The sequence below is a fragment of the Arabidopsis thaliana genome, chromosome 4, assembly GCF_000001735.4.
Source record: "Arabidopsis thaliana chromosome 4, partial sequence".
NCBI classification, from domain to species: Eukaryota; Viridiplantae; Streptophyta; class Magnoliopsida; order Brassicales; family Brassicaceae; genus Arabidopsis; species Arabidopsis thaliana.
In genome coordinates, this window is record NC_003075.7 from 666,435 (window position 1) to 692,457 (window position 26,023).

A 26,023-nucleotide genomic window follows, 5' to 3' on the forward strand; every position below is an offset into this window, starting at 1 on the left:
CAAGTTATTGACGGTTCATTGTCGGAGCTTCGAACGAAAGCATGCAGCTCTTTCGGAAATTTATAGCCGCCACCATCGACGACGACGACATGGCGTTATTACTTTCTCTACTTCAATATAGTACTACTAATTTTGTAAAATATATGTCTATGGATTTGGCTTGCAAGATAAGGGATAAAAGTTTACAAAAAACAAGAAAAAGGTTCATATAATGATATATTATATAGTTGTAAGTAATTCTGAATAAACTTTTTTATAAAAACAAAACACTTTTGAGTTGAAAAGCCAAACATATGGGAATGTACTAATATACTAGTTGCAAAGATTTTGATTGATTGATCATCAAAGTATCAAACACATTAGACCAATCATATGGTCTCTGTCTAATAATGTTTAGTGAATGTTTTCTTTATCAGCAGTCTAATGCTCCACCACGGCACTGAGCTATGGAGCCGTTCTTAAATGTTGCAAAGATTTTGATTGATAGATCATCGAAGTATCAAACACATTAGACCAGTCCCTTGTCCGGTATGTAATCATTCTCTTTATTATCATAAACCAAATCTTTGAGAAACCTTTTCTAACCATTCACTGGTCTCTGTCGAATGTTTTCTTTATCAGCCGTCTAATGCTCCACCACGGCACTGAGCTATGGACCCGCTCTAGATGTTATAAATTTTTCAAACCCTAAATTTTATTTTAACTTTAGGTACAAGACATACCTCTTGGTCTTACATACACACACATATATACATCAAAATTTCGGAAGAAAATAGAAATAAATAAAAGCAAAGTAAAAACGAGTGCTTTGATCAATCTGCTAGCTTTGTCTATCTCTCGCGATCAAACTTCATCGCCGGGTTCAAGTTTTGTAACACCGATATGATGTTGCTAATGAGAGCCAGCAAGAGAATGAAGCCTATGATCATTCTCATGAGATTATTATTGTAACACCCGCCCTGCCTTATAGGACAAGACGGCATATTATTCATCTAATATTGCCAAAACGTTTTCTTTAAACTTTACACATGAATAAAATATTGCACATAACTCCTCACGTTTATTAACCTGAGGAAAAAATAGAAAAAGAAGAAGTGAGTAAAGAATACTAAGTGAGGAGAATCAACTCTACCCACAGAAACATAAAAACACTTTCTAAAGCTATACAACCATCATCACAACATATAAACTTAAACACAATCAATCAACCTAACATGCTTTAACTTCTAATAATACATTCATAACAATCATCTTATATATATAAATATAAACATATATATCGTATCGTTAGGTCCAGTCATCATCGTGACGACTAGAACCTCATGAGTGGAGGCTGGCCCTCGTGGCTCAGACACTCTCATTCCGGGCTCGTCAGCCATTCTTGACCAGCTGTTAACCCGTCGATCCATCATTGTCCACATCACTAGGGAAACCACGGCCCATAGCTCGATTCTCCCCAGTCATACATTCATCATACATACACTCATAATCATATTTAACATACATATACTTATAATATCATACATAACATCACATTATCAAACATCATACTCAACAACCATAAAGTCATATCATCATGTAATCTAATCCTATACAATCAGATCTAAGCCTACATATCATGCGTCAAGAAGCATAACAAAAGAAAATGATACCATGTTTCGCAAATACCACCCTCACCTTAGCCTAATTGAAGATGAAGATTCACTTCTCCTTTCTCAACCTTTACCACAACTACATGCTCATAAGCTTTAACTTGGTTCTCCCTCGACTAAGAACTGAATCCATGAGTCATGAAATCTCCTGCAAAACTTCAGCTCTAATCGAACTCGTTTCCCAACCAACAACACAAATTCATCACTATTTACTTCAAATAAAACTGTCTTGGAAACATACTCAAAATTCAGGAACTAACCGTTAGAAACGTGATCTCACCGTTGAATATGTAGATAGAAGTATCATGAATAACTCCACAAATTTACAGCATGATCGGACTTCATTAAAAGCTCCAAACGTTGTCATCAACAAACCATCTCGAACTGTCATTTAGGGGTTCCTGCATTTGACAGACTTTGCAGTTACTTGTCATGAAAGAAACGTGCATAACTTCTTGAATATATACTCGATTCCAATTCTGTCAGCGGCTATGGATTCTTGATATCGTTATCTTTCCAAAGACACCTTACACCTTACTTGAGTCTCTCTGATGCCACTGGAACGATCCTTACAAAACCCCATCTTGAAACTGTTCTTCCTCCCTCTTTTCTCTTCTTCTTCTTTCTTTGCTTCGCCAAGCTTCAATCTGGTTCGGTCTTCTTCACTTAATACTTCTGATTAGTGTTAAGAACATGAATCACTTTCCCACTGTTTCTCCTTCGTGGTGGTGATGATTTATCCTCCGTCATGTTTCCGCCTTCATCTCCGCTTCCTTCTCTTTTTCTCTTTCACGATCTTCTCAATTTTTATTCTTCTCCTTTCTTTTCTTTCCAGATCATGGCAGTTTGGTTATAGAGAAACAAAACACATTGATGTTGGAAGAAGACATGAACAAAGAGGTGGAACATCAATAGGTTCTCTCGACGTTGATAATGCGGAGATTACGACAACGATAACAAAGGCTCACGAACTCACGTCTCAACAATGATGATGGTGGCTGACTTAGTTTAGGACTTAAATACCCCAATATATATGACACTTACAAAACCCTTGTTGTTTGTCATCAAAAAGAGATTGGGCCATTTATGAGCTATATCATAATGTCAAAACAAATTGGCCCAACTATGTGGGAGTGGGGTGTTACAATTATACTGCTTGGTGGTTTGTTGGAAGATATGGAGGATTGAGCTTGAATTTCTCCTTTGTGAGAATCATAATAGCTATATTAGGCAGCAGGGATTCAAAGATATGATGGTAAATGGATCTTTTGGGATGAAACTGATGCTTATAGAGAGCCTGAACTTACTTAAGAATACTACTGTTCTTGAAGACCAAGGGAAATGGAATTGTGAGTTTGGAAGCAAGTTGTGGTTATGCACTAGAAGTGTAAAGGACAAGATAACAGGGGTGGCAAGGGAAGTCACGTCTCTTCACCATTAAAGAACATATGGTTACTTTTGTTTTTTGAAACATGCTTTCAGGTTATCGTCCAAAGGTTTCAGTCCAGAGCTTCAGTACAAAACACAATGTGATGCAATTAGATATAAGTGGGGTTTGGCAACTCTTGATGGTTTACATTCAGATTTCGATTCAACCGAGAACTTCATTGGCTTCATTGAGCTAGGCCCAGATCTTCGCAATCGAACGGTTGAACCGGACACACATCCAACATCATTGAGAGCGGGTGATGGATCGTATAAAGTCATTACCAATGCTTCGGAGTTCCACTTTCTTCCACCTTGAGGACAAGCTGGCTCTTCACGAGGGGAGTATTGATAGAAACCAAAACTGAAGATGAGTGGGCCTTAGTGGGGCTTTGATTAGGCTTAGTGTTAAGCCCAATTTCCTCTTATTGTCTTCTACTTAAACTCTTCTTCGTCTCTGTAATGGTTATCGAAAACGATCAACAACAATATCTAATCTAAATTTCTCTCTTATCTATGTTCTTCTCCACCTTAAAGATGCAATACTTCTCTCCCTCCATTTCTTTCTGTTCTTTTCATCTTAGATAAGTTCCAGAGCTTATCATTCTCTATGAAACACAAATCGAATGATAGATTGAATCAATGTTCATAAAACACGGATTCACTTCTCAAATTGCTAGAGCATAGAAGAAGAAACAGCTCAAGCTACAATGAGGAAATAACCATGAGAATCCATAGAGAATTCTCATAGAAACAGAGAATGGAGAAGAAGATAACAAACTTTCACAATTTTCACGATAAAATTCAATTCTGATCTTCAGCTTCCTTTAAAACCCAACAATCTCTGATAGCTTCATCTCAGCCGTTGATTCATTTTTTTAATCATCACCGTCCATGTGTATACTCTTCTTAGTCCTCCTTTTCCTATATCAAACTAGTGCTTTGATCGATCTGCTTTGCCTCTCTCGCGATCATAACTTCTTCACCGGGATCAATCTTTTGACGGGTAGTAAAACCGATATGATGTTGCCTATGATCATCTTCATGAGATAGATAAATCGTGGTTTCTTGCGGTTTCTCTCCATTGCGTCCTCTACAATAAACAAGCCTTTCTTCTCTGTTTTCACCAAAGATGACTCATTGTTCATGGGTGCATCAACAGCTCTTGGGATTTCTTGTTTCACCTGAAAAGGAAAATCACATAATCATCATCTTTAAAGTCCAACATATGTTTTAGATTACAAGATACAAACAAATAGCAACAAAATCAACATAAGAGCAACTCAAGACCTCTTGTGTTAATTCCCGGATCTCTCTACTGATTATTGAAGGATCTGTACAAGTTTGTAGATCTTTGCAAGAGTCTGTGCTTGAGCAACTTGACAAGTGTCTACTTGAACTACCAACACTAATATTTGGACTTGATGTTCCTTGGTAACTCTGTCAGGTTAGAATGGAAAGCTGAGAATACAGAATATACTCCAGGGAAGTAATGATAAAGAAAATGAGAGATGTGCTTTACCGTTGTAGATATGGATCCAGCATCACTGCCACTATCGCTGCTATAATCAATGGTCCCTGTCACAGGTTTCCTTGGCATGTGATCGTTGCGGTTCTCTTGCATCACTAATTCGTGATCGGGAGGATTCCCTTCGTTATAACCCGAAAATGCATTCAAATAGCCATCGCCGTAAGGCGTTAGTTGATGATGCACGTTAAGGTTATAGTTATTGTTGTTGTCGCTGAAAAAGGTGTCTGCGTTAAATCCCTCCCACTCAGAGAGATCCTCTTGTTGGACGATCATTGGGATTCTCAAGTCATTCATAGACAAACCATCCATGTTTTCTTCATTGGCAAACAAATATTCAACCGTCCCTCGATCAACATGCCTCAATCCACGTATAAACTCATCATCATTCGGAGCTAAGTGAGGACCTTGTGGCTCCTCTTGTTGGTTCATTGGTTCTATCAAATCATCTACAGACATACCCAAGAGATTTTCTTTACCTGGCTGCTCAACCTGAAGCTGTAAAAAGAGACAACAACAAGTAAAGACACAGGTTGATAGTAATGAATCATAATGAAACATCTCAGAAACTGGACTCACCTCAGGTTCCGGTTCTCCGGTAATCGCTATGACGGTATGCGAATCGGATACCAAAGAGGGACTTGGCTCATATGAAATTTCTGCAGCTTCACCCTTATACTTTACTTGGCAGACAACATATTTCCTCTGAACAAATTCCAAAAGGTACACACATCAATCACAAGCTTTGGTAGAAGCAAAAACACTCTTGAGACTCTTTAAACAACAATAACACAGAACCTCAAATCAAACTAGATGTATACTAAACAAATTCCAAAGGTTTCACACACACAAGTTCTTTGCCAGCCAAACAACAAAAACAGAACACACATCAATCAAACAACTCAATCACAAGCTTTGGTAGAAGCAAAAACACTCAAAGTTAGAATCTTTACACAACCACAGAGCTCAAAAATCCCCAAATCAAGAAGAAGACAAAAATGAGCAGAATTCAAATGGAAGATACAGAACCAAAAGAGCTCTGAAGGATTTGTTATACCTTATGATGAGGCAAGCAAGTGATGTGATACTCGTGCATAACCCAAGGAGTTCTAACTCCATGAGGACTCTTACCTTCATGGTACACAAGCGTCTTCTTAATCCCTATCACAACACCATTTCCTCTTTTATCCCTAATTTCCCGATCAACACCAGTAGGTTTCCAAAACCCAGAACCTGTCGTCCTCTTCATTTTCATCTTATTCGGGTTCGTGTACTCAATCGGAGAGAAGAAATACCATTCAAGATCTTCCGATTGGATCCTAGCTAACTCTGCAGCAGCAACAACAACAACAACAACAGAAAGAACCCAAATTTAGAAATGATCGATGATGATACAAAGAGAGACAGATCAAGATCATTCATAATAAACTTACTAGGCAAATCCTTGCTGGGTTTGTGACTCAAGATGTTGATCTCGCTAATAGCTTCATCAACGAGCCAATACTTACCCAGAAGTTTGTTCTTTAGGTAATGGTTGATCACTTCCTCTCCCGTCGGACTAAATCTATACCCAATCAGACCTTTCATCATCTTTTCACACAGAAACAGATCGAAAAAACAAAACTTTCTAAAAAAAATTCTAGGGTTTGGGTGAAGGAATTTATTTTTTTCTGCTTCTCTGTTTTTTTTTTTGGCTTCTCCCTCTCTCTCTCTGTTTTTCTTTCTTTTTCAAATACAAGTAGGAAGTGATTGGTGAAGAGATAGCGAGTGATGGTATTTATAGTTTTTTTCTATTTGAAAAAAAAAAAAAAACCAAATTTTAGTAATTTCTCAGTAAGTAAAGAACAAAAGCCGTGAAGTCTACTCGCGCCGAAACCGTGTTGATGACTTGTGTCTATTTCTAAAATGTTTTTTCTTTTTAGTTTTTTGTTAAATTTTTTTTTTTCGTTTCAATTTAATTTTGTAAAAAAATTGTGTTTAGTAACTTTTTATCTTTTGTGTTTGTCACACATCAGCCGTAATTTTTCACACATTTTAAGATGAATGAAACTCCAAATTTACAACGATCGGATATTTAGATATCAATTATGTATTGGAAGAAATGTAATATTATGTATTTTATAACAAATTTACTACTGTTAATAAATAAGATAGTTGAAAAAAAAACAAAAAACAAAAAACTGTTAGCGATAAGATTTTAATTGAATGCAAAATGTTTTCCAATAGGTTGACAAATTCTTTAAACAAAAACAAAAAAGGTTGACAAATGAGAGGAACAAAATTTATTTTTATTGTGAATGAGAATGAAGACGTGGCAAATTATTGACGGTTCATTGTCGGAGCTTCGAACGAAAGTATGAACCTTTCTCTTTTCCTTGTTTTTTTTGTGTATTTTGAGTCGAAGGATCTTTCGGAAATTATAGCCGCCACCATCGACGACGACGACATGGCGTTATTACTTTCTCTACTTCAATATAGTACTACTACTAATTTTGTAAAATATATGTCTATGGATTTGGCTTGCAAGATAAGGGATTAAAGTTTACAAAAAACAAGAAAAAGGTTCATAGAATCATATTACATAGTTGTAAGTAATATGATTGATTGATTGATTGATCATCGAAGTAATATTTGATTGATTGATCATCGAAGTATCAATCACATTAGACCAGTCCCTTGTCCGGTATGTAATCATTCTCTTAATTATCAACAAACCAAATCTTTGAGAAACCTTTCAAACCATTCACTGGTCTCTGTCGAATGTTTTCTTTATCAGCAGTCTAATGCTCCACCACGGCACTGAACTATGGACCCGCTCTAAATGTTATAAAATTTTCAAACCCTAAATTTTATTTAACTTTAGGTACAAGACATACCTCTTGGTCATACATACACACACATATATACATCAAAATTTCGGAAGAAAATAGAAATAAATAAAAGCAAAGTAAAAACGAGTGCTTTGATCAATCTGCTAGCTTTTGTCTATCTCTCGCGATCAAACTTCATCGCCGGGTTCAAGTTTTGTAACACCGATATGATGTTGCTAATGAGAGCCAGCAAGAGAATGAAGCCTATGATCATTCTCATGAGATAGATATACCGTGGATTGTTGCGGTTTCTCTCCATTGCTTCCTCTGTAATAAACCAGCTCTTCTTCTCTGTCTTCACCATAGATGACTCCTTGTCTATGGATGTATCACTATCAACCGCTCTTGATGTATCTTGTTTCACCTGTGAAGGAAAGTTACATAATCATTATCTTTATATATCCAACATATGTTGAAATCATATAGAATCAACATAAGAGCAACGCAAAACCTCTTGTTTTGGTCGTATGATGCTTCGTGTGAGTTGAGATTGCCGGGTGCTACTACTGATGGAAGGTTCTCCATAGGTTTGTAGATCATTGCAAGACGATAGAATCTCATCTCCACCAGTCTGGAGAAATTGTCTATTCGAACTACCAACACTATCATCACCTGGACTTGATGTTCCTTGGTAACTCTGACATAATATAATCAAAATGTGAGAATGGAGATTACAGCACAGAAGTAACGATAAAGAAAACGGGTGATTTGCTTTACCGTTGCAGATATCGATTCAGCATCACTATTACTATCACTGCTATAATCAACAATAATCCCTGACAAAGCCTTCTTTGGCCTGTGATCGTTGCGGTTCTCGGTCATAGATAAGGTTGGTCTGGATATGAAATCTTCATTGGCAAACAAATATTCAACCTGCTCTCGGTTAACATGCCTCAATCCACCGAGAAACTCATCATCATTCGGGGTTAAGTGAGGAGCTTGTGGATGCACAGTAGGATTGTTATTGTCACTGAATAACATGTCTGGATCCAGTACATCCCACAAAGAGAAATCTTCTTGTTCATTCTTTGGAGTCCCCAAATCATCCACAGACATACCAAAGAAATTTTCTTGACCTGGCTTCTCAAACTGAAAATGTAAAAGAGAGTTTTGAGTAAACGAATCAAGTACATGAGATTATCAAATAAAGAAACTGGAGTCACCTCAAGCGCTGTGGGACTCGTAGCTCTGACAGTATTCGAATCAGAGACCAAAGATTGACTCGGCTCACTCGAGTTGTTACCACCAGATGGGACGTCTCCATCTTCACCCTTATACATCACTTGGCAGATAACATAGTTCCTCTGAACAAATTCCAAAAGTACACACACACATAAGTTCTTTGCCAACAAAACAAAAAATCAAACACACATAACTCAAACAATCACAAGCTTTGGCAGAAGTAAGAACACTAGGTTACAACTTCTATACATAGCGCTTAAAACTCTGTGACAACACAGAACGTACTAATGATAGCAACCAACACAGGGGAGATTACAGTAATATATTCAACACAGGGAAGCAAATACACTAGCCTTCTAGGCCACAACTTCTATATATAACACTTCAAACTCTGATACACAGAACCTAAACTTGATGTACTAAGCATCATAGGGAAAAGATAAGTCAAACCCAAATCTATTCTTACAAGAACATGACTTTAACCTCAAATTGGGATAAAGATAGCAACCAACACAGGGACAGATGAATCAAACCCAAATCCAATTCAAGAAGATCAACTAACAGAAACATAACGCTAAGTCAAACTAACACAGAAGCTCAAATTCAAGAAACTCTGAGTTTATTATACCTGATCTTGAGGCAAACAAGTGATGTGATACTCATGCATAACCCAAGGAGTCCAAACACCTTTAGGAACTCTACCTTCATAATACACAAGCGTCTTCTTTATCCCAATCTCGCCGCGATTACCTCTCTTATCTTTGATTTTCCTATCAACACCAGTAGCTTTCCAATACCCTGAACTTGTAGTCCTCTTCGTTACCTTCTTCTTCGCAGAAGTATACTCCTTTGGACAGAAGAAGTACCACACAGGATCATCCGATTTTATCTTCGATAAAGCTACAACAACCAAACAAATCCAGAATTAGAAATGACCGATGATGAGACAACGATGATGATTTTGAAGTGAGGAAACTTACAAGGCAAGTAAATTGGGTCGTAACTACAGATGTTGATCTCGCTAATGGCTTCGTCGACGAGCCAAGTCTTACCCAAAATTTTGTTCTTTAGATAATGGTTTATCAATTCCTCTCCCGTTGGATAAAATCTATACCCAACCAGATCTTTCACCATTTTTTTTACACAGAAACAGATCAAATAACAAAACTTTTTGAATCGACACTGAAAATTTTTTAGTGTTTGAGTTTTAAGGGCTTTTTCTCACTTCTCTGTTTCTTTCTTTTTTCCTCTATCTATTATTGTTTTTTCTGAAAGACGAACAGTACTAATACAGTTGGGGTGAAGAAGAACCATAAAAAAAGAAAGAAAGATATTTGTGGCGGAATGCAGTAAAAGTATATTAATGTTTTTCCCCTAAACGTTGACAAATGAGAGGGACAAAAAAATATTTTAATTGTGTATGAAGTAACACGTGGCAGTAAGAAAAATTGTTTGAACTTCGAACCGAAGTTTCAGTTTTTTTTTTTCCTTTCCGAAGGATCTTTCTGGAATATTATAGCCGACATAATTGACAACATAGTAACATACATATACGTAATTACGTTCTATACTACACCTAAATAATCGTAATTAATTTTTAGATTTGTTTTTGTCAATCCTATTACATTATCATTAGAGATGTTCAGGATTTGAATGCTTACGGCGGTAAAAACGGTCTATAATTGATCCGCGACGATTTTCTTTTATTTTTCTTAATCTATAATCTTACATACTCTAATTTATAAATGGTAAATCAAAAACGGTCTAATTCGCAAACGGATTTATCCGTCTCAACCACCGTAACCATTCACATCCTCAAATCTAATCCTATTATTATGGTGATGAACTGATGATCGTAAAACTATTAATTATGCAACATAAAGGTCCACTTAACTACTAAACAAAATCCAATATTACTGCTGTAGATTCAAATGCTCGATGTCGATATATACCAAACCAAACAATCATAAGTTTAACCAACTATATATAGCTTAGTAAAAAACGAGGGCCTATATTGTTGAAACAAGTACTCTTACGATTGTTTCGATGGCTCATGGCTATATTGAAAAAAGAAATGAGAAGTTTTAAAGACATACAATTTTGGACGGAGGTAGGGAAAATTCGAAAATGCAAAATAAACACAAAACTTGGTGAAACTCGGAAGACAGCAGAATTTATAAGAAGAACCTTCTCCTGCTCGTGTCCATTTCAGGCTGTAATGAAATACAAAAAAAAAACACATCAGAAAATAAAATTAAAAATCATCAAAAACTCTAAAGAACAGCAATGAAGCTGCTCGTGTCCATTTCTGGTGATTTTACCTTATGAACCCATTCAAATTCTCCACCTTTGGTGTCAAAAGTTCCATGCTGTAGAGTAACTAGCTTAAGCGTGAATCGAGGACCGCATTCCTAAAAATCCAAAGTTTAATGATACAAACATTGATAATGTTGATTACTTTTTGATTCAACATGGTCAAAACTGACCTGAAGACGAGGTTTTATTGTCTCTTCTTTTCCTTTATCACTCTTGCTTTCCTTTGTCTCAAATATGTAACTGGATAGTGTTGAAATTTGTTCAATAAAAAGTTTTATTGGAGAATGGAGCAAAAGCAACTCGAAGAAGAAAAGGTGAAGTTATGTACCGGTGATGTCTGAAAAATATAAAGTCACGCTGGTTGTGGAATGTTACAACTCTCCTACCACGGAAATTAGGATCCGGAGGGAAGAGTGATTGAAAAAATCTGAAAAAAGGAAAAATCTAACATCAGCAAGAAATTCAAAGAGACCATAAAACCAAGTCAACAACACTATGAAAACTATACCTCCCAACACGATTCCCTAAACGCGTTGTAAAGTTATTCAAAACCAGTTCTGGTTGATGGCTTGTAGGATTTCCGTGATTCTGCAGTTACATTTAACATCCAATTCAGTGATCACTAATCTACACTCGATGTAGAGAAGAGTAATGGTTAGCTTACATACCTTAATATCCTTCCTTAGAACAAGATTTGACAATTTGAAATGAGCAGTAGGACCATTTGGCAAACCGATGATAAGAAGCGCATCTACATATGAAATAGCAAAAGCTTGAAACAAAGCATATACAGTAGAGAGCACAAAACTTGAAACTCAGTGAAAACTAACCAGGTTCTCTACGATTTGTATGAACAACAATAAGAGATGTAAAATCTTTCTTCGTTGCGTATTCTACAATCTGCAGAACCATATCTAACAAGGTTATATAGTTGCAAAAAGACTAACTTTATAGAGAAACAAGGAAGCTATGAAACTTATAACAACACCTTCTTCAAATCATAGGTTCCTCTCTTTTGATAATGAGAGTTTGGTATCACCGAAAGCAACTCAGATATTAAAGCAGGTCCTCTCTGCAATCCAACAACATTACTTGAATCAGAAAACCACAAACAAATCTGTAGAATCTCTTATGAAACAATGGTACCAAAAAAAAAAGACTTACAGTGGAATTGAAACGACATGTTGTGAGCAAGACCTTAGGTGCAATCTCACGTCTCAGAACTGGATTAAACTCATCAGCATCAATATCCGCAAACAACTACAAACTCAATTACACTAAATTAGCAACACGACAATGAATTGAATTCAAAAATTGAGATGAATCAAACTTTAAATCTAAACATACTTCTTCATCGTCAGGTCTGCAAACAGTTTCATCAGATTCTCTTGTATTCTCAATCGTCTTCGGAATCATCTTTTGTGGAGGCTACAAACGAATAACACACACCAAACTTAATATCTCAAATTCATAAACACCTTTAAAAAATCCCTAAAAAAGCTTCTCCAGATCGTTACCTCTTCTCCAAGCTCTAAAGCTCGTTTCTCAGCAGCATCACGAGCTCTAATCTTCTTCTGCTTCTCCAATTTCTTCTCATGCTTCTGCTTCGCATACACTTTTGATCTCTTATCTTTGTTCTTAATCATCGAAGGAAGTATCACATTCCTCTTCTCACCCCCACTGAAAGTAGACTTTCCACGAACATCAGATTCCATTTCCTCACCATCACCATCATCTTTCTTCCTCTTGAACCCCATTTTTACGACGGACGGCGAACGAAGCCTCTCTCTCTTTAATCGATGAAAACGGCAAAGCTGAGAATGAAGACGACGGAGACTAACTTAGGGTTTATCGACTCAAAATTGAAAAACCTATACAAATGGGCCTATGCTTGGGCCCATCTTTAAGCATAGGCCTATCTATCTTTATAATATTCGTTAAACCGTCGCCGTATCAGTCTATTAACGGGCTTAATTCTGGGCCTTGAAGAAACATTATACTATGGCGTTTCATTATAACGATATTAAACGACGCCGTGTATGTTAGCTATCAATTTCGTTTCTCAGTGGTCACTATGCGATGCGCCATGGAAGAGGAAGCGCCGTATCAGCTGCAATTTCCGGTCTATCACCGGCGAAGAATTCACCGTTTCCACAGCTCTGCAATGTCCTTCTCGTCGCGTCTTTGTCCAAGACCTTGTCTCAGTCCGGTACACGAAGCCTCGACGCGAATTCGATACCGATTTCGGAACCTGTGGTTCTCCAGATCCTTCGTAGAAACTCCATAGATCCATCGAAGAAGCTAGATTTCTTCCGATGGTGTTATTCTCTTCGTCCTGGATACAAACATTCAGCGACAGCTTACTCTCAGATATTTCGCACTGTTTGTCGGACAGGGCTTCTCGGAGAAGTTCCCGATTTGCTTGGTTCAATGAAGGAAGATGGAGTTAACTTGGACCAGACGATGGCGAAGATACTTCTAGATTCTCTAATCCGTTCGGGTAAGTTCGAATCAGCGTTAGGAGTTTTGGATTACATGGAGGAATTAGGAGATTGCTTAAATCCTAGTGTATATGATTCTGTTCTTATTGCTCTGGTGAAGAAACACGAATTGCGTCTTGCTCTGTCTATATTATTTAAGCTTTTAGAAGCTTCTGATAACCATAGTGATGATGATACTGGTAGAGTTATTATTGTAAGTTATCTTCCTGGAACTGTTGCTGTTAATGAGCTCTTGGTTGGTCTAAGGAGAGCAGATATGAGGTCGGAGTTCAAAAGGGTATTTGAAAAGTTAAAGGGAATGAAAAGATTCAAGTTTGATACATGGAGTTATAACATTTGTATTCATGGATTTGGTTGTTGGGGAGACTTGGATGCTGCATTGAGTTTGTTCAAGGAGATGAAGGAGCGAAGTTCGGTCTATGGGTCTTCTTTTGGTCCTGATATATGCACATATAACAGCCTGATTCATGTGTTGTGTTTATTTGGAAAAGCTAAAGATGCTTTGATTGTATGGGATGAGCTGAAGGTGTCTGGCCATGAGCCTGATAATTCGACATATCGTATACTGATTCAAGGATGTTGTAAATCTTACCGGATGGATGATGCAATGAGGATTTATGGTGAGATGCAGTATAACGGGTTTGTCCCTGATACTATTGTGTATAATTGTCTTTTAGATGGGACACTCAAGGCAAGAAAAGTCACTGAGGCTTGTCAGTTGTTTGAGAAGATGGTTCAAGAAGGAGTTAGAGCTTCCTGCTGGACATACAACATTCTAATTGACGGGTTATTTAGGAACGGAAGAGCTGAGGCTGGGTTTACTCTGTTCTGTGACTTGAAGAAGAAGGGTCAGTTTGTCGATGCCATTACGTTTAGCATTGTTGGGTTGCAGCTTTGCAGGGAAGGGAAGCTAGAAGGAGCAGTAAAATTGGTAGAGGAGATGGAGACTAGAGGTTTCTCTGTGGATTTGGTCACAATTAGTTCACTCTTGATCGGATTTCATAAACAAGGTAGGTGGGATTGGAAAGAGAAGTTGATGAAGCACATAAGGGAAGGTAACTTGGTGCCTAATGTTCTGAGATGGAACGCTGGAGTGGAAGCTTCACTAAAACGTCCACAGAGCAAAGATAAGGATTACACCCCAATGTTTCCAAGTAAAGGAAGCTTCCTAGATATTATGAGCATGGTAGGTTCGGAAGACGATGGAGCTAGTGCTGAGGAAGTATCACCAATGGAAGATGACCCTTGGTCATCATCTCCATATATGGACCAATTAGCACACCAGAGAAATCAACCTAAGCCCTTGTTTGGTTTAGCAAGAGGACAGAGGGTCGAAGCAAAGCCAGATTCTTTTGACGTAGACATGATGAACACGTTTCTATCTATATATCTGTCCAAAGGGGATCTCAGCTTAGCCTGCAAATTGTTTGAGATATTCAATGGAATGGGTGTTACCGATCTCACGAGTTACACCTACAACTCCATGATGAGCTCGTTTGTCAAAAAGGGTTACTTCCAAACCGCCCGTGGAGTGCTTGACCAAATGTTTGAGAACTTTTGTGCAGCAGACATAGCAACATACAATGTAATAATCCAAGGATTAGGAAAAATGGGAAGAGCAGACTTAGCCAGCGCGGTACTCGACAGACTCACAAAGCAAGGAGGATATCTAGACATTGTAATGTACAACACATTGATCAACGCTCTGGGGAAAGCAACCCGGTTAGATGAAGCCACACAACTGTTTGACCACATGAAGAGCAATGGAATAAACCCGGACGTTGTGAGTTACAACACGATGATCGAAGTGAATAGTAAAGCAGGGAAATTGAAAGAAGCATACAAGTACTTGAAAGCAATGTTAGATGCAGGTTGTTTACCTAACCACGTAACAGATACAATCCTGGATTATCTTGGGAAAGAGATGGAGAAAGCAAGATTCAAAAAAGCTTCTTTTGTACGAAACAAACCAAATAATAATAATATTTCCTCATAGTTTTAATGTAATATGAATACAGAGCAATATAAAGAAAAAAAGAAGAGTATAAACAAAAAAGATTCGTCATTTGCAATCTGAAAACCTAAACAATCTTCTATATGTTGTTTTGATTCAGAGAAATTAGAACCAAAATCAAAAGAGCCCAAAGAGAATAGAAAACCCAAGAAGCATCATCCAGACAATGTGTATCAAAAGCAGAGCTTGTCCAGGAACAGACAAACCAACACCATTACCAACATCACAAGCTCCTTGTTTCACAACACGAACACCATGGCACAAAGCATCTGCACAACCGCACCAGTAAGTAACGCTGTCTTCACCGCAAACCGGATCAGGCCTGAAACACTGAACCGGACACGAAGCCGGTTTAGCAATTCCTTCACAGAATTCGCCTCTGTTTTTTTCACCGTTGATCTTCTCCGAAGGTAACCTAATAATCTCTCCTCCTTCCGTCGAAGGATCAGCGAAAACCGAAGATAGATTCAGAAGAATCAGAAAAAGAAACGCAATTACGGCTAATGACGGCGAGATTGTCGACATTGCCGAGATTCGGATCTTGAATTTCATCGGAGAATTTGTCAGAAACCCTAAAATCTGAATGCGAGATTTTTATCTTCTCTCTTTTGGGATTTTTCCTTAAGAAAGGTAAAGAATCTGAGAAGACGAAACGTTGTTTCCTCTCTTTTCCTGAAAGGAAACAACGAATGAGCAAAAAAAAAATCAATAGAGGAAAAAAGAAAGAATCAGGAAAAATCTTTGACAGAGAAGAAGTTATTTATATATTAAATTATTTAAAAAAGCAAATTGAAAAAGAAAAAAAGTGAAGAAAATTTTATTTTATTTATTGTTGGGAAAAAAAAGAGGAATGTTTTAAAAATTAATAGTTGGTGTATGAGTAGGAGGAACAGTTGGTATAACGGCTAGCAACAAAAAAAACAGCGCGCATGCTTACGATTTTACAGTTGGCTTCCCACGTGTGAACATTAACTCAGAAAAGGAGAATAGCACTTTGTGTCGTTTATAGCTTTAGACGTATGAACGTCTTGCTGTTTTCAAAACCGCGTGAGATCCACACGGTGGAAAAAAAAAAAAGGAAATAGGTTTTGTAGCTCAATAGTCAATAATTATAGCCCAAAAAAGGAAAACTCACCAAAAACAGATATAAGAATTTTGAAATTCATTATCTTATTTTAGGTTATATAATATTGAAATGTAAGAAATATTAGGAAAAATTAAATTTTTTATATATCAAGTCCAAATGTCCAAAGCAGGTAAAGAAAAAGTAAATTGTATAAATATCTCCATATCCTACTATATTATTTGGGAAATACATTTTAAATGTAACCTTAATTTTTGTAATTAATTACATGACAATGCCATTAGAAAATTTAAATCAAAAACAAAATCTTTTAATGACATCATTAAGATTACCAAAATTATTTAACGACAATATTCATCTCTTAATTGTAGGGCTTATTGGATTTAAAGACGGGTCATCAAAGATTTCCTAAACTGAAGCAAAATATACCGAATATTCAAATATCTATCTGTTACCAAATTATAAACAAATAAGTTCGTAAAACAATTTAATATTTTATATACGAAATCAATTAAATCATAATCACAGAAAAATTAGCACAAAAAAAATATGGTACATTCGGGTCTATAGTATTTTTGCAAGACTTTTTTGGTGGATTTGGGTAAAAGTGCATTCCGGTCATATAGTACATTCTCCTATTAAATAAATATGGTGCATTTCTATGTTATTAGCTAAAATGTTTAGATTATAATTCAGAGTCATATCATAAATAAAATTAATATTAATAAAATAAATGGCTTTTTGGCAAGACGGATTTGGAGGGACGGGTTTTTGAATCAACATTAATAAAAAAGTAAAATCTAATTAATCCACCGTTTCAATACGGGTTAAATTTTTATTTTATTATTTTTTAAGACCACTAATATTAAACATATCAAATCATCCTAATTTAGAAAAGATTATATAAAACCAAAAATGTTACGTGGTATGTATAATGTTACTATATATAAAATTAAACTATAAAATATAAATGTATTAGAGAATGATACAATTTGCAAAACTTTTATATTTAATAAATAATTCTTAAATTTTTAAAATTACTACTTTAATTAAAAAATCACGGGACGGGTAAAGAAATTACAGAACGAGTTTTATTTTGGAATTGAGTTATATGGTGGATGTATTTGAATCAATATTTATAAAATTTTAAAATATTATTAATATGTTGTTTTAATAGGGTTAAAACTTCAGTTTTTTAATAATTGTCTAATGGATTTGTGGTATAGCGTTACTTAATAACAATTATAAACTGTAAAATATAAATATTTTATAAAAATAAATTTGCAAGTTTTAATATATATTACTTTTTAAAAATAAATCATCTCGCGGTATACCGCGGGTTAAAATCTAGTTCAGTGTTTATTAGGAATATGTGTTGTTAGTCTTTATTAGAAACTAGGCTTTGATTGTTATGACATGTAGCAACTAATTATACATTGGTTATTGATAAAAGCGAATTTAAATGCTATTTTTTAAAATTTATACTAGAGATTGATTTGCAAAAAACTAAAGATTTATTTTAATTAATATTTTTAATATTTGAACAACATATTAAAAGATATACTATATACCTATTTTTTTTTTTATCAAAAATTAAATTTTTGTTTTTAAGATGATCTATAAATATATGTTATTATTTTTTATGTATGATACACCTTATATTTGTTTTGTTAATATTGTTAGTTTTGTTTAGTTTTTAAAATCGTATAATTGTATTTTGATTGTTAATTATAAAATTTCTTCATAGTATATCATCTCATATTAATATCGATCCAAACTCATCCCACATTAAATCACATCCAGGGAAATTAAACATTTTTTGTCATTTTCTGATAGAGTTCAAATATTATTAATGTCTCAAACTTAAAAAAAAATTAATATCGATCCAAACTTTATAATTGTATTTTGATTATTATATTTGGATCTAACCTGTAGTATATCGTCCTATTAGTATATTTTAATTTCACCATATATATTTTTAAATATTTATAGTTATAAAGTTTAACTTTTAAAAGTCGTAAAATTTGTAATAATTAACTTTTAATAAAATCTTAATATTTATAATATTTTAAAAAATTATTGATTCAATTCTTTAAAATAAAGAACCAGAGTAAACGAGATAACACTTTTAATTTGGATGCTTTTTTTAACAGCCACAATAGTCCCATTATAAGCTTTTTGTTCCTTCGTATTCAAAATCAATTTGGTCTTTTTTATAATATGACTCTGAACCATAATCTAAATTTTTAAATAATATAGAATTTTTTATACATGTTTTTTTTATCAATTGAGTAATATATTTTTCTTTTAAAAATTTAAATTACATTATATGCAGTAAAAAAAAACTAATATTTTATTGAGTATATGTATTGTATATATAAAATCAAATAAATTAGATACAAAAATAAATGTAGAACAAAAAATTTTTAGATAAATTTTGTAAAGATTAAAAACTAAATACTATTTTAAGGTTTTTTTGTCTAAAATTCTTACAAAAATTATATATGTAAATAGAAGGTTGTATACCAAAAGGAAAAAAAAAACTTCAATAATGGTAAGACTTATCTTTTGACTTGAGAACTGTACAAAAAGAGTGTTGGAAAACTACATAAGAGTTAAAGTAACTCTGTCACACTCGTCAGATAAAAATCTTACTAACATAACGACAAGAAAACTTATCTGGCTTCTCGGTTTCTCTTTTACGCCTCTTTAACGAGTCTCCACTCATCACTCTCTACTCTCAATTTTCTCCTTCTCTTCTCTGTCTGAGCAAGGCAAACAAAAATGGTTATTACCCGAAACATGAAGGCCAGAGCCACCTCAGTCTCTCACCGCCAATCACAGCAAGATCCTGAGTCGCCGGTGAAGAAGTTCTTCAAGTTGGTCTTACCTTCAACGATGAAGGATAAGATGATGGTAATTACCTAATACTTTGAAAAAACTTGAAATAAAGTGTTTGCATGTGTGTTGTTATTCCTGTTTCAATATCTGCAGATTCACTAAACAGTGTCCATTTCTTTTGTTTTATCTTGGATTAGAGATCTAAAAGGGATACACTAATTTGATAATTTGTTCTTAAGAAATGTAGAGAATTTAAGATCTGACATTTTGTTACTTGTTTCTGAAAATCTATTTATGTTTTTGAGCAGAGGATTCCGCCAAGATTCGTAAAGCTACAAGGGTCTAAACTCTCAGAGGTTGTTACATTAGTGACTCCTGCGGGATATAAGCGTTCCATAAAGCTTAAACGGATCGGTGAAGAGATTTGGTTCCATGAGGGTTGGAGTGAGTTTGCAGAGGCTCATTCCATCGAGGAAGGCCACTTTCTCTTGTTCGAATACAAGAAGAATTCGAGTTTCCGTGTAATAATCTTCAATGCTTCGGCTTGCGAGACCAACTATCCTCTGGATGCAGTTCATATCATCGACAGCGACGATGATGTAATTGAAATTACAGGCAAAGAGTTTGATACAGAGCACAAATCCAAGAAGAGACCAAGAGACATCGAGTTTGACAAGATTCTACACGGTAAGAAGACTTTGTTCATAACAACGTTATGATTAAGAAGATTGGGATCTGAATATCTTTATCTGTGTGTAGATGTTGATGTGATGCAAGTGCTTAAAGAAGAAGAAGAAGACAAGAGAGTCCTCAGGGGATAACAGAGCTTTTAACAGAACCGAGACCTGCAAGTTTATTTGTTGTGTAATGTTAATTAATGACTTGATGAAACTAAATGAGTAGTGTTTTGAATCCTGACCTGTAACAAGCTATGTTAAACAAAAGAGTAACCAGCTCGTGTTTTGATTCTTCTTTCTTTCATCTCCTTCCTCAGCTTCTCTACCTTTTGATAAAGCGACATAATCTTCGCACTCAGAACCCGAAAGCTTCTCCTACTCTCGTTCTATCTCGAGAAGAGTCTTTCCGATGTCTTCACCCATTACAGTCTCTCCATAAATGCTGCAGGCATTGCAAAGACTTCTTAACAAGATAGCGTCAGGCTTTATAGGCATAGCTAATACAAACTCATAAGCCTTTTTGTATCTGCCCCGCTTTACCAAGAAGATCTACTACGCATCCATAGTGTTGGATAACCGGTGTGACACCAAATCTTGTCTTCATGCTCTTGAACAGTTCGATTCCTTCCTCTAACCTGAGTCTTACACGCCCCTCACTAAAGCACGTCCACCTGCCCCAATGGAATGATCCCGCAGAAGCAACGCGACTGTCACGACACGTCCCAATAAAACGGGCAGAGATATTTGCTATGCGGAAGTTTGCAAAGTTGCATCAGCCATCACCACACCACCAAAATAAATCACAACTTCATGTAACCTTACAAACTTTGTAATATTGTACAAAGAATATTGCTGGCCTTTTTAATTTTCACAGATCTTACTCTGCCTTTTTTCTTAAAGCCAATGGTTAAAACAGATTGAGTGGTTTAAGAAAACCAGACCACATTACATTAACCGGTCAGTCAATTAGGGAGGGTAAAATAGTCATTCACAACCCAACCCAAGAAAAGCCCTAGAAAACAGAGTGAATAAAAAGGGTTGCGCCACTCTTGTCTTCTTCGTAACTCATCTTCCTCATAAGTCTCTTTGTTAATCTCTATCGTTTTTGTTTTGTGTTTTGATATTTGGGGATAAAATCCGCCTCCTTGAGTAGCTTTATGAACCCTAAGTTATTTAGGCAATTTCATACTTATTGGCTTAGTTAGGAGGCGTAAATCAATTCTGATCATTCAATACTTTTCTGTATTGTTTTGATTCGTGGCTTCTTTGGTTTTTGTGGAGAAGCTTCTTTGTGTTTTCTTAATTCAAATCAAAGCTTCTTCCCCAAAAAGTTTCAGACAGAAGAATCTGTGTATAGAGTGATATGTATATGAATAGCCTCCGAATAACGGGAATGTGAAATATAGGAACACCTTCTTGTTCAGACAGAGGCTTATATCAAAATCCGAATCAGTTTTGGGTGTGAAAAAGCTCTCTCCTTTTTTGCCCTTCAATTCCAAATATCCTTCAATGGATAGATTCGAATATCTACTGAATTGTTCTTTCAAGTTTAGTTTTATTGTTTTTTGTTTTAATCTTCTGATTAGGCTCTAGTAGTTTTCTCTAGATTACTTTGATTTGGACAGGAATTAGGAGCCAATGTATATGTATCATTGTAATTAGGAACCAAGACACATTATTGTTTGCCAAAGCTTTCACTTGAATTAGCCAAATAGTTTCAAGAAACAAAATGTAGCAAAAGGAATGATGTTTAAGAGACGAAGATAATATAAAATGGGTTTGATTAGTAGTAACTGCACTATCAATTGATAAAACTCTTGTATAAGAAGATTCTGTGTACTTCTGTAAAAGTAAAAACATGAAGCCTCGTGGATATCATGGGATAACACAATAATAATAACAGGCTACAATAGAAGTTGGATTACATGAACACAGGAGGTAGTATCACAACAGTTAATAATATACACCTCAAAGATTCAACGAGATTGGTCAAGATCATCACAACAGTGAAAAATATACACAACTAAGTTTCAACAAGAATGGTGAAGATCGCTTGCTCAACACACGTAACCGAACAGCGTTACGTTCTTAACACATGATGAAAACTATGCAACAACGCTTCCAGAATGATTTTAATGGTTTCAGCTGGAATTAATGCAGCAATACAAGAAGTGTAAAGCATTGGGAGGACAAAGTTTGATTTGCTTTGTTAGCTTGAAGAATTTGTCTAAATTGAATATTAGTCGAATCAAATAGACATCTTGTGCGAAATGTACGACACTAAAGCTCAGTGGTTACTAACTTTATGGAAGATTAGTGAAATTCTTGAGTGAAGAACGTAAAGCTCTGTGATTTTCAACCAAACAGAAATTTGTACGCTTGAACATGAATTTCATATTCTTCAGTTCGAGGGGATGGTTCCAATATGATAAGAACCAAGGGAACAAAACAAATAAATGCCTTGAGAGTTTTTAAATAAAACTAAAGCTTGGGACAGGCTTAGCTTCTCTTGACTGCAAAACTTGATTGTTTTGGGAAAAAGGAGAAGCAGCTTAATACACCTCTTCAACTACTGGCAAGAAAAGAGAGAAACAAAGTTAGCTAGAATCATTTTTAAAGTTTAAAGGATGCAATCTTAGAATAAAGATGATGACTCTTACATCCATCATCCTCGTTATTATAATCGTCGTCATCATCATCAAAGTCTTGATTCTACAAAAAAACATTCAAGAACAAAGTTGTTAAGTAACTTGAGAAGAAGAAGAAGAATCACACAAGGTATCAATTCAAACATTAATCTGAAAAATAAGCAAAAACCTGATCATAATCTCCGTTATCAGATTCTTCTCCTTCTGATTCCACAACTTCTTCATCATCTTCCCCTTCTTCTTTCTCTTCCTTGCCTTCAACCTAACCAAACATAATCCAAAACACATTACTGTCAAGTGCTCTTAAAAAACCATTGAACCGTTAAAAGTTTCACTAGTTACCTTAAACTTAGCTTCAAGCTTCTCAAACACATCCAATTTCTGCAAATCTATGAAACAAAAACACAGAACTTAAACTTCTCGTTACATTGTTGAAAACAAAAACTAATAATAAAGACAATGTACCAGCTTCTTGACTCCATTTAGCTCTCTTCACAGGCCGTTGTTCTCTTCGAGTATCTGAAATCGCATAATCCAAATGATAATCAGCAAGATGAAACTAAACACATCTAAAGAGTATTGAGATGGTGGAAACAAAAACAAACCTCCAAGAAGTTCTTTAGGGAAGTTATCAGGTCTAAGAACAAGAAAATCAAAGAAAGATCCATTCTTATTAGACTTCATCTTCGGCTTCAACGAATCTGAGTACCTCTCAATGTTCAAACTCTCTTTCTCTGATGATTGTAAAAAAGAAAAGAAAAAGCTTTTAGCTTTAAGCAGAGATTACAAAGACAAAAGTATAAAGTTGATACCTTTCTTAGAAACACCACCATCGCCTAAGTGATAAGGAGAATTCCTCCAAAACTTATTGAAAGTAAAGTAGCTTTGAACTAATTGCGAGTCTGTTGAGATTGATTTTGGATCTGGTAACGTAATTTCAGGGAAAATCACAAAAGGCTCAGGCTTGCCATAATCGCCGCCATAGCCTTTTGGTTTTCCTCGGGCTCCTTTCCAAGACATGGACACAAATTCACCTTCGAAAACTGTGGCGGCGAGAGGAGAAGAATAAGAAATCTGGGATAAGAGGAAAAAGAAACGAACCGTCTTGAAATCAGTTCGATTACGATGGAGTTATTCAGAGACGAATCGAGGATTTAGAAGTGAACATCGAAATTCGAATAGCTAAATTAGGGTTCAGGGGAAGTTTCATACATGGATCTGCAGGACCAAGAAGGAAGATTACAGTCTTTAGAGCAGTGGCGGATTTCGTAAATATTAACCTTTAGATGGGTATTTCTTGAAAAAAAAAACAGATTAGTAAGCGCAAATTTTCTCGATGGGCCTTAGAGCAAGTCCACTAAGGGTTTTTAGTAGATTTTTATGGTGGGTTTTTAACCTGAAATGGGCCCAGTTGAACAAAAAACACAACAATTCAGTTAGAAACGTTCCTAAAATTGGGTTTTTCGCGACCCATACGTGGCATCTTTTTATTGGGTTAACTTATTGACAAAACCAAAAAAAAAAGCTTCTCGCGTTTATTCTTTTCTTCTTCTCTCTTTTCCTCTTGTGTCGCCGACGGAGACACAAAATCGATTGAAAATTTCGACGCCACAAAATCGATTGGAAGTCTTAGCTAGGAATCGAGAATGCTATAGCTAAAAGTTGATTGATCTTCATATTCGAAATTTACACAGCAGGAGCTTCCAGCTTGCAAACCAATTCTTACGCCTGGTTGGGTAAGCTTCTCTTCGTATTACTCTTGTTTGAGTCTCCCAAGTTTTGTCTTTGAATCGCTATCAAATTTATCTTATTCCTTATCTCTTTTTCTGCAGGTGATTTCAACTCTTGTTTTGTGGCCCTTGTCACGGCTTCGAATCTACACAATGATGCCTGGTGCTTAAACTTTTTATTGCATACTCTGGTTTAATCACTCACTATACCAATATATATGCTAATAATTGTGGTTCTAATCACTAATCAATGAAATGCTGTTTCTAAAGTTGCGTACTTGGTTTAGATCCTATTGTGGTTCAGTTTGGGAGAGAACTTGTTGAAATAAAATCAAAAGGTTATCTTTCACAAGATCTAACAAGTTCAGTTGGTCTTGAAAGGAAATGCCGTGAGATTGTTGTAACAGATGAAAGGGAGAGAAGATCGTGGGCATTGGATCTGAGGTTCTAAGAATCTAATTACAAAGTGAAAAAGACAGAATAGAGACCTCTGTAGGAGTCGGTCGATCGAAAGCCAACAGCCTCTGCAAAAGACGGAGTGCTAATGGATCTGCTTTAGAGAATTTTTGCGAGAAGGTGACATGATTTTTCTTCCTCATTTCAGTCAAGTATTTTCTAGCTTTATCATTACGAACCTGCATCAGAGAAATAAATGTTTAGCTATACAGTTCAATATATATACGTACTCCAGAAATTAATGTGAAGAATAAAAACGGATCATACTCCAGAAATTGCATCTGATTTTGGTGTGCCAAGAAGATCAGTAATCAACTCCAACTGATGGACAACACTTTTTCCCGGAAACAATGGCTTCCATGTTAGTACCTCTGCAAAGATGCAGCCAATGCTCCAAACGTCGATAGCTGGAGTGTACTGCAGAATAATATTAACTATCAACGATGTAACATAAGGAGACAAGAACAACAAAGAAAACTGTATGGAGCTTCACCAAGCCAAGTTGATTATATACATCTGTTGAAACCGAGTTGATCATGGTAATATTCATCTCCCTCCTGTTTCTTACTTTTTGATATTGAACTCATTCGAAAACTCTTCTAATTTTCTGATATTGTTGATTATACAGCCTCACCCGGATGTCAAGCCAATGGCATATGCAAACAATGATTAAAGATGTTCTCTCTTCCTTTAAGCTTATCCAGCAACAGTTATTCTCATGTAGATTCAGTTTTTCCCTTTTTCAATTTTTTTTTGTTTTAGAAACCCACTTAAGGATTCCATCAATGGTCAATAAAATTTTCAAAAACTCTAAAAAATCTCTAAACTACTAAACTATCCAAATTTATTAATAAAAAATACATAGAAACTTTACTTAGAAACTAATCATTGGATTTGCTATTACTTACTAATCTGTTTATTTTACTTAAAAACAGATTATTTTATCTTCAAATTAGCTTACGAATCTGTTTTTTTCTCTCCTAGAATTAACAACTGCGTTTATGTTGTGCGTTATGGTTTTATAAATTGTTAGGAATTATGAGTTGAAAATTTAATCTTTGTTTAACCTCTTATGAGTAGTAGTAGTAATGGTTTAATT

General features: G+C 35.5%; 9 protein-coding genes, 3 long non-coding RNA genes and 3 other non-coding genes across 23 annotated transcripts; 8 read left to right on the forward strand and 7 right to left on the reverse strand.

Moving 5' to 3' along the window:
- Positions 1 to 713: 713 nt before the first annotated feature.
- Positions 714 to 2,639, reverse strand: AT4G01533. Its single transcript, NR_143963.1, has 4 exons — positions 2,191 to 2,639; positions 1,913 to 2,053; positions 1,678 to 1,800; positions 714 to 1,068 (listed from the first exon to the last, which is right to left on the reverse strand). It is a non-coding gene; the product is annotated as an other RNA (non-coding RNA).
- Positions 2,640 to 2,904: 265 nt separating this feature from the next.
- On the forward strand, positions 2,905 to 3,396 carry AT4G01535 (uncharacterized protein; the record flags this gene model as incomplete). The annotated part of the gene is made up of 2 exons (NM_148188.1): positions 2,905 to 3,077; positions 3,156 to 3,396. 2 exons carry the CDS (start codon positions 2,905 to 2,907, stop codon positions 3,394 to 3,396), a joined length of 414 nt encoding a protein of 137 aa, NP_680554.1.
- A 652-nt stretch (positions 3,397 to 4,048) lies between these two features.
- Positions 4,049 to 6,355, reverse strand: NTM1 (NAC with transmembrane motif1; the record flags this gene model as incomplete). Of its 4 annotated transcripts, NM_116384.3 has the most annotated exons (6): positions 6,039 to 6,355; positions 5,663 to 5,934; positions 5,185 to 5,310; positions 4,600 to 5,103; positions 4,368 to 4,517; positions 4,049 to 4,261 (listed from the first exon to the last, which is right to left on the reverse strand). In NM_116384.3, exons 1-6 carry the CDS (start codon positions 6,193 to 6,195, stop codon positions 4,049 to 4,051), a joined length of 1,422 nt encoding a protein of 473 aa, NP_192063.2. In that variant the 5' UTR covers positions 6,196 to 6,355. The 4 variants fall into 4 exon arrangements, with proteins under 4 accessions (NP_192063.2, NP_001078343.1, NP_001329585.1 ...); NM_001084874.1 differs by lacking the exon at positions 4,368 to 4,517; NM_001340330.1 differs by having other exon boundaries at positions 4,049 to 4,517.
- A 1,072-nt stretch (positions 6,356 to 7,427) lies between these two features.
- Positions 7,428 to 10,011, reverse strand: NAC069 (NAC domain containing protein 69). Of its 2 annotated transcripts, NM_116385.4 has the most exons (6): positions 9,638 to 10,011; positions 9,286 to 9,557; positions 8,639 to 8,779; positions 8,193 to 8,564; positions 7,927 to 8,112; positions 7,428 to 7,839 (listed from the first exon to the last, which is right to left on the reverse strand). In NM_116385.4, exons 1-6 carry the CDS (start codon positions 9,789 to 9,791, stop codon positions 7,591 to 7,593), a joined length of 1,374 nt encoding a protein of 457 aa, NP_192064.1. In that variant the 5' UTR covers positions 9,792 to 10,011; the 3' UTR covers positions 7,428 to 7,590. The 2 variants fall into 2 exon arrangements, with proteins under 2 accessions (NP_192064.1, NP_001078344.1); NM_001084875.1 differs by having other exon boundaries at positions 9,286 to 9,977.
- Positions 10,012 to 10,547: 536 nt separating this feature from the next.
- Positions 10,548 to 12,842, reverse strand: MEE49 (Ribosomal RNA processing Brix domain protein). Its single transcript, NM_116386.4, has 11 exons — positions 12,491 to 12,842; positions 12,321 to 12,401; positions 12,138 to 12,233; positions 11,962 to 12,045; positions 11,804 to 11,873; positions 11,642 to 11,724; positions 11,482 to 11,561; positions 11,302 to 11,400; positions 11,144 to 11,213; positions 10,979 to 11,068; positions 10,548 to 10,870 (listed from the first exon to the last, which is right to left on the reverse strand). The coding sequence occupies exons 1-11, from the start codon at positions 12,728 to 12,730 to the stop codon at positions 10,832 to 10,834; spliced, it is 1,032 nt and encodes a 343-aa protein (NP_567213.1). The 5' UTR covers positions 12,731 to 12,842; the 3' UTR covers positions 10,548 to 10,831.
- A 195-nt stretch (positions 12,843 to 13,037) lies between these two features.
- Positions 13,038 to 15,506, forward strand: AT4G01570 (Tetratricopeptide repeat (TPR)-like superfamily protein). The gene has a single exon (NM_116387.2). The coding sequence runs from the start codon at positions 13,053 to 13,055 to the stop codon at positions 15,468 to 15,470; it is 2,418 nt and encodes an 805-aa protein (NP_192066.2). The 5' UTR covers positions 13,038 to 13,052; the 3' UTR covers positions 15,471 to 15,506.
- AT4G01575 (serine protease inhibitor, Kazal-type family protein) lies at positions 15,428 to 16,167 on the reverse strand. The gene has a single exon (NM_116388.2). The coding sequence runs from the start codon at positions 16,038 to 16,040 to the stop codon at positions 15,606 to 15,608; it is 435 nt and encodes a 144-aa protein (NP_567214.1). The 5' UTR covers positions 16,041 to 16,167; the 3' UTR covers positions 15,428 to 15,605.
- Positions 15,428 to 16,226, forward strand: AT4G03895. The gene has a single exon (NR_141758.1). It is a non-coding gene; the product is annotated as an other RNA (long non-coding RNA).
- A 3,009-nt stretch (positions 16,227 to 19,235) lies between these two features.
- Positions 19,236 to 20,452, forward strand: AT4G01580 (AP2/B3-like transcriptional factor family protein). Its single transcript, NM_116389.3, has 3 exons — positions 19,236 to 19,488; positions 19,722 to 20,100; positions 20,173 to 20,452. The coding sequence occupies exons 1-3, from the start codon at positions 19,357 to 19,359 to the stop codon at positions 20,232 to 20,234; spliced, it is 573 nt and encodes a 190-aa protein (NP_192068.1). The 5' UTR covers positions 19,236 to 19,356; the 3' UTR covers positions 20,235 to 20,452.
- A 606-nt stretch (positions 20,453 to 21,058) lies between these two features.
- AT4G03905 lies at positions 21,059 to 21,558 on the forward strand. The gene has a single exon (NR_141759.1). It is a non-coding gene; the product is annotated as an other RNA (long non-coding RNA).
- AT4G03915 lies at positions 21,281 to 21,433 on the forward strand. The gene has a single exon (NR_141760.1). It is a non-coding gene; the product is annotated as an other RNA (small nucleolar RNA).
- Positions 21,464 to 21,619, forward strand: AT4G03925. Its single transcript, NR_141761.1, has one exon. It is a non-coding gene; the product is annotated as an other RNA (small nucleolar RNA).
- Positions 21,620 to 22,378: 759 nt separating this feature from the next.
- On the reverse strand, positions 22,379 to 24,026 carry AT4G01590 (DNA-directed RNA polymerase III subunit). Of its 3 annotated transcripts, NM_001203723.2 has the most exons (8): positions 23,951 to 24,008; positions 23,551 to 23,812; positions 23,344 to 23,472; positions 23,204 to 23,257; positions 23,081 to 23,127; positions 22,908 to 23,000; positions 22,751 to 22,802; positions 22,379 to 22,662 (listed from the first exon to the last, which is right to left on the reverse strand). In NM_001203723.2, the coding sequence occupies exons 2-8, from the start codon at positions 23,756 to 23,758 to the stop codon at positions 22,643 to 22,645; spliced, it is 603 nt and encodes a 200-aa protein (NP_001190652.1). In that variant the 5' UTR covers positions 23,759 to 23,812; positions 23,951 to 24,008; the 3' UTR covers positions 22,379 to 22,642. The 3 variants fall into 3 exon arrangements, with proteins under 3 accessions (NP_001190652.1, NP_001031569.1, NP_192069.1); NM_001036492.1 differs by having other exon boundaries at positions 22,421 to 22,659; positions 23,551 to 23,981; NM_116390.3 differs by having other exon boundaries at positions 22,447 to 22,662; positions 23,551 to 24,026.
- A 182-nt stretch (positions 24,027 to 24,208) lies between these two features.
- AT4G01593 lies at positions 24,209 to 25,742 on the forward strand. 3 transcript variants are annotated; one of them, NR_141721.1, is made up of 4 exons: positions 24,209 to 24,474; positions 24,571 to 25,044; positions 25,197 to 25,463; positions 25,553 to 25,742. It is a non-coding gene; the product is annotated as an other RNA (long non-coding RNA). The 3 variants fall into 3 exon arrangements; NR_141722.1 differs by lacking the exon at positions 24,209 to 24,474 and having other exon boundaries at positions 24,611 to 24,631; positions 24,756 to 25,044; positions 25,553 to 25,734; NR_141720.1 differs by having other exon boundaries at positions 24,571 to 25,463.
- On the reverse strand, positions 24,292 to 25,559 carry AT4G01595 (Protein kinase superfamily protein). The gene is made up of 4 exons (NM_148189.2): positions 25,418 to 25,559; positions 25,192 to 25,341; positions 24,957 to 25,103; positions 24,292 to 24,614 (listed from the first exon to the last, which is right to left on the reverse strand). The coding sequence occupies exons 1-4, from the start codon at positions 25,472 to 25,474 to the stop codon at positions 24,546 to 24,548; spliced, it is 423 nt and encodes a 140-aa protein (NP_680555.2). The 5' UTR covers positions 25,475 to 25,559; the 3' UTR covers positions 24,292 to 24,545.
- Positions 25,743 to 26,023: the final 281 nt, after the last annotated feature.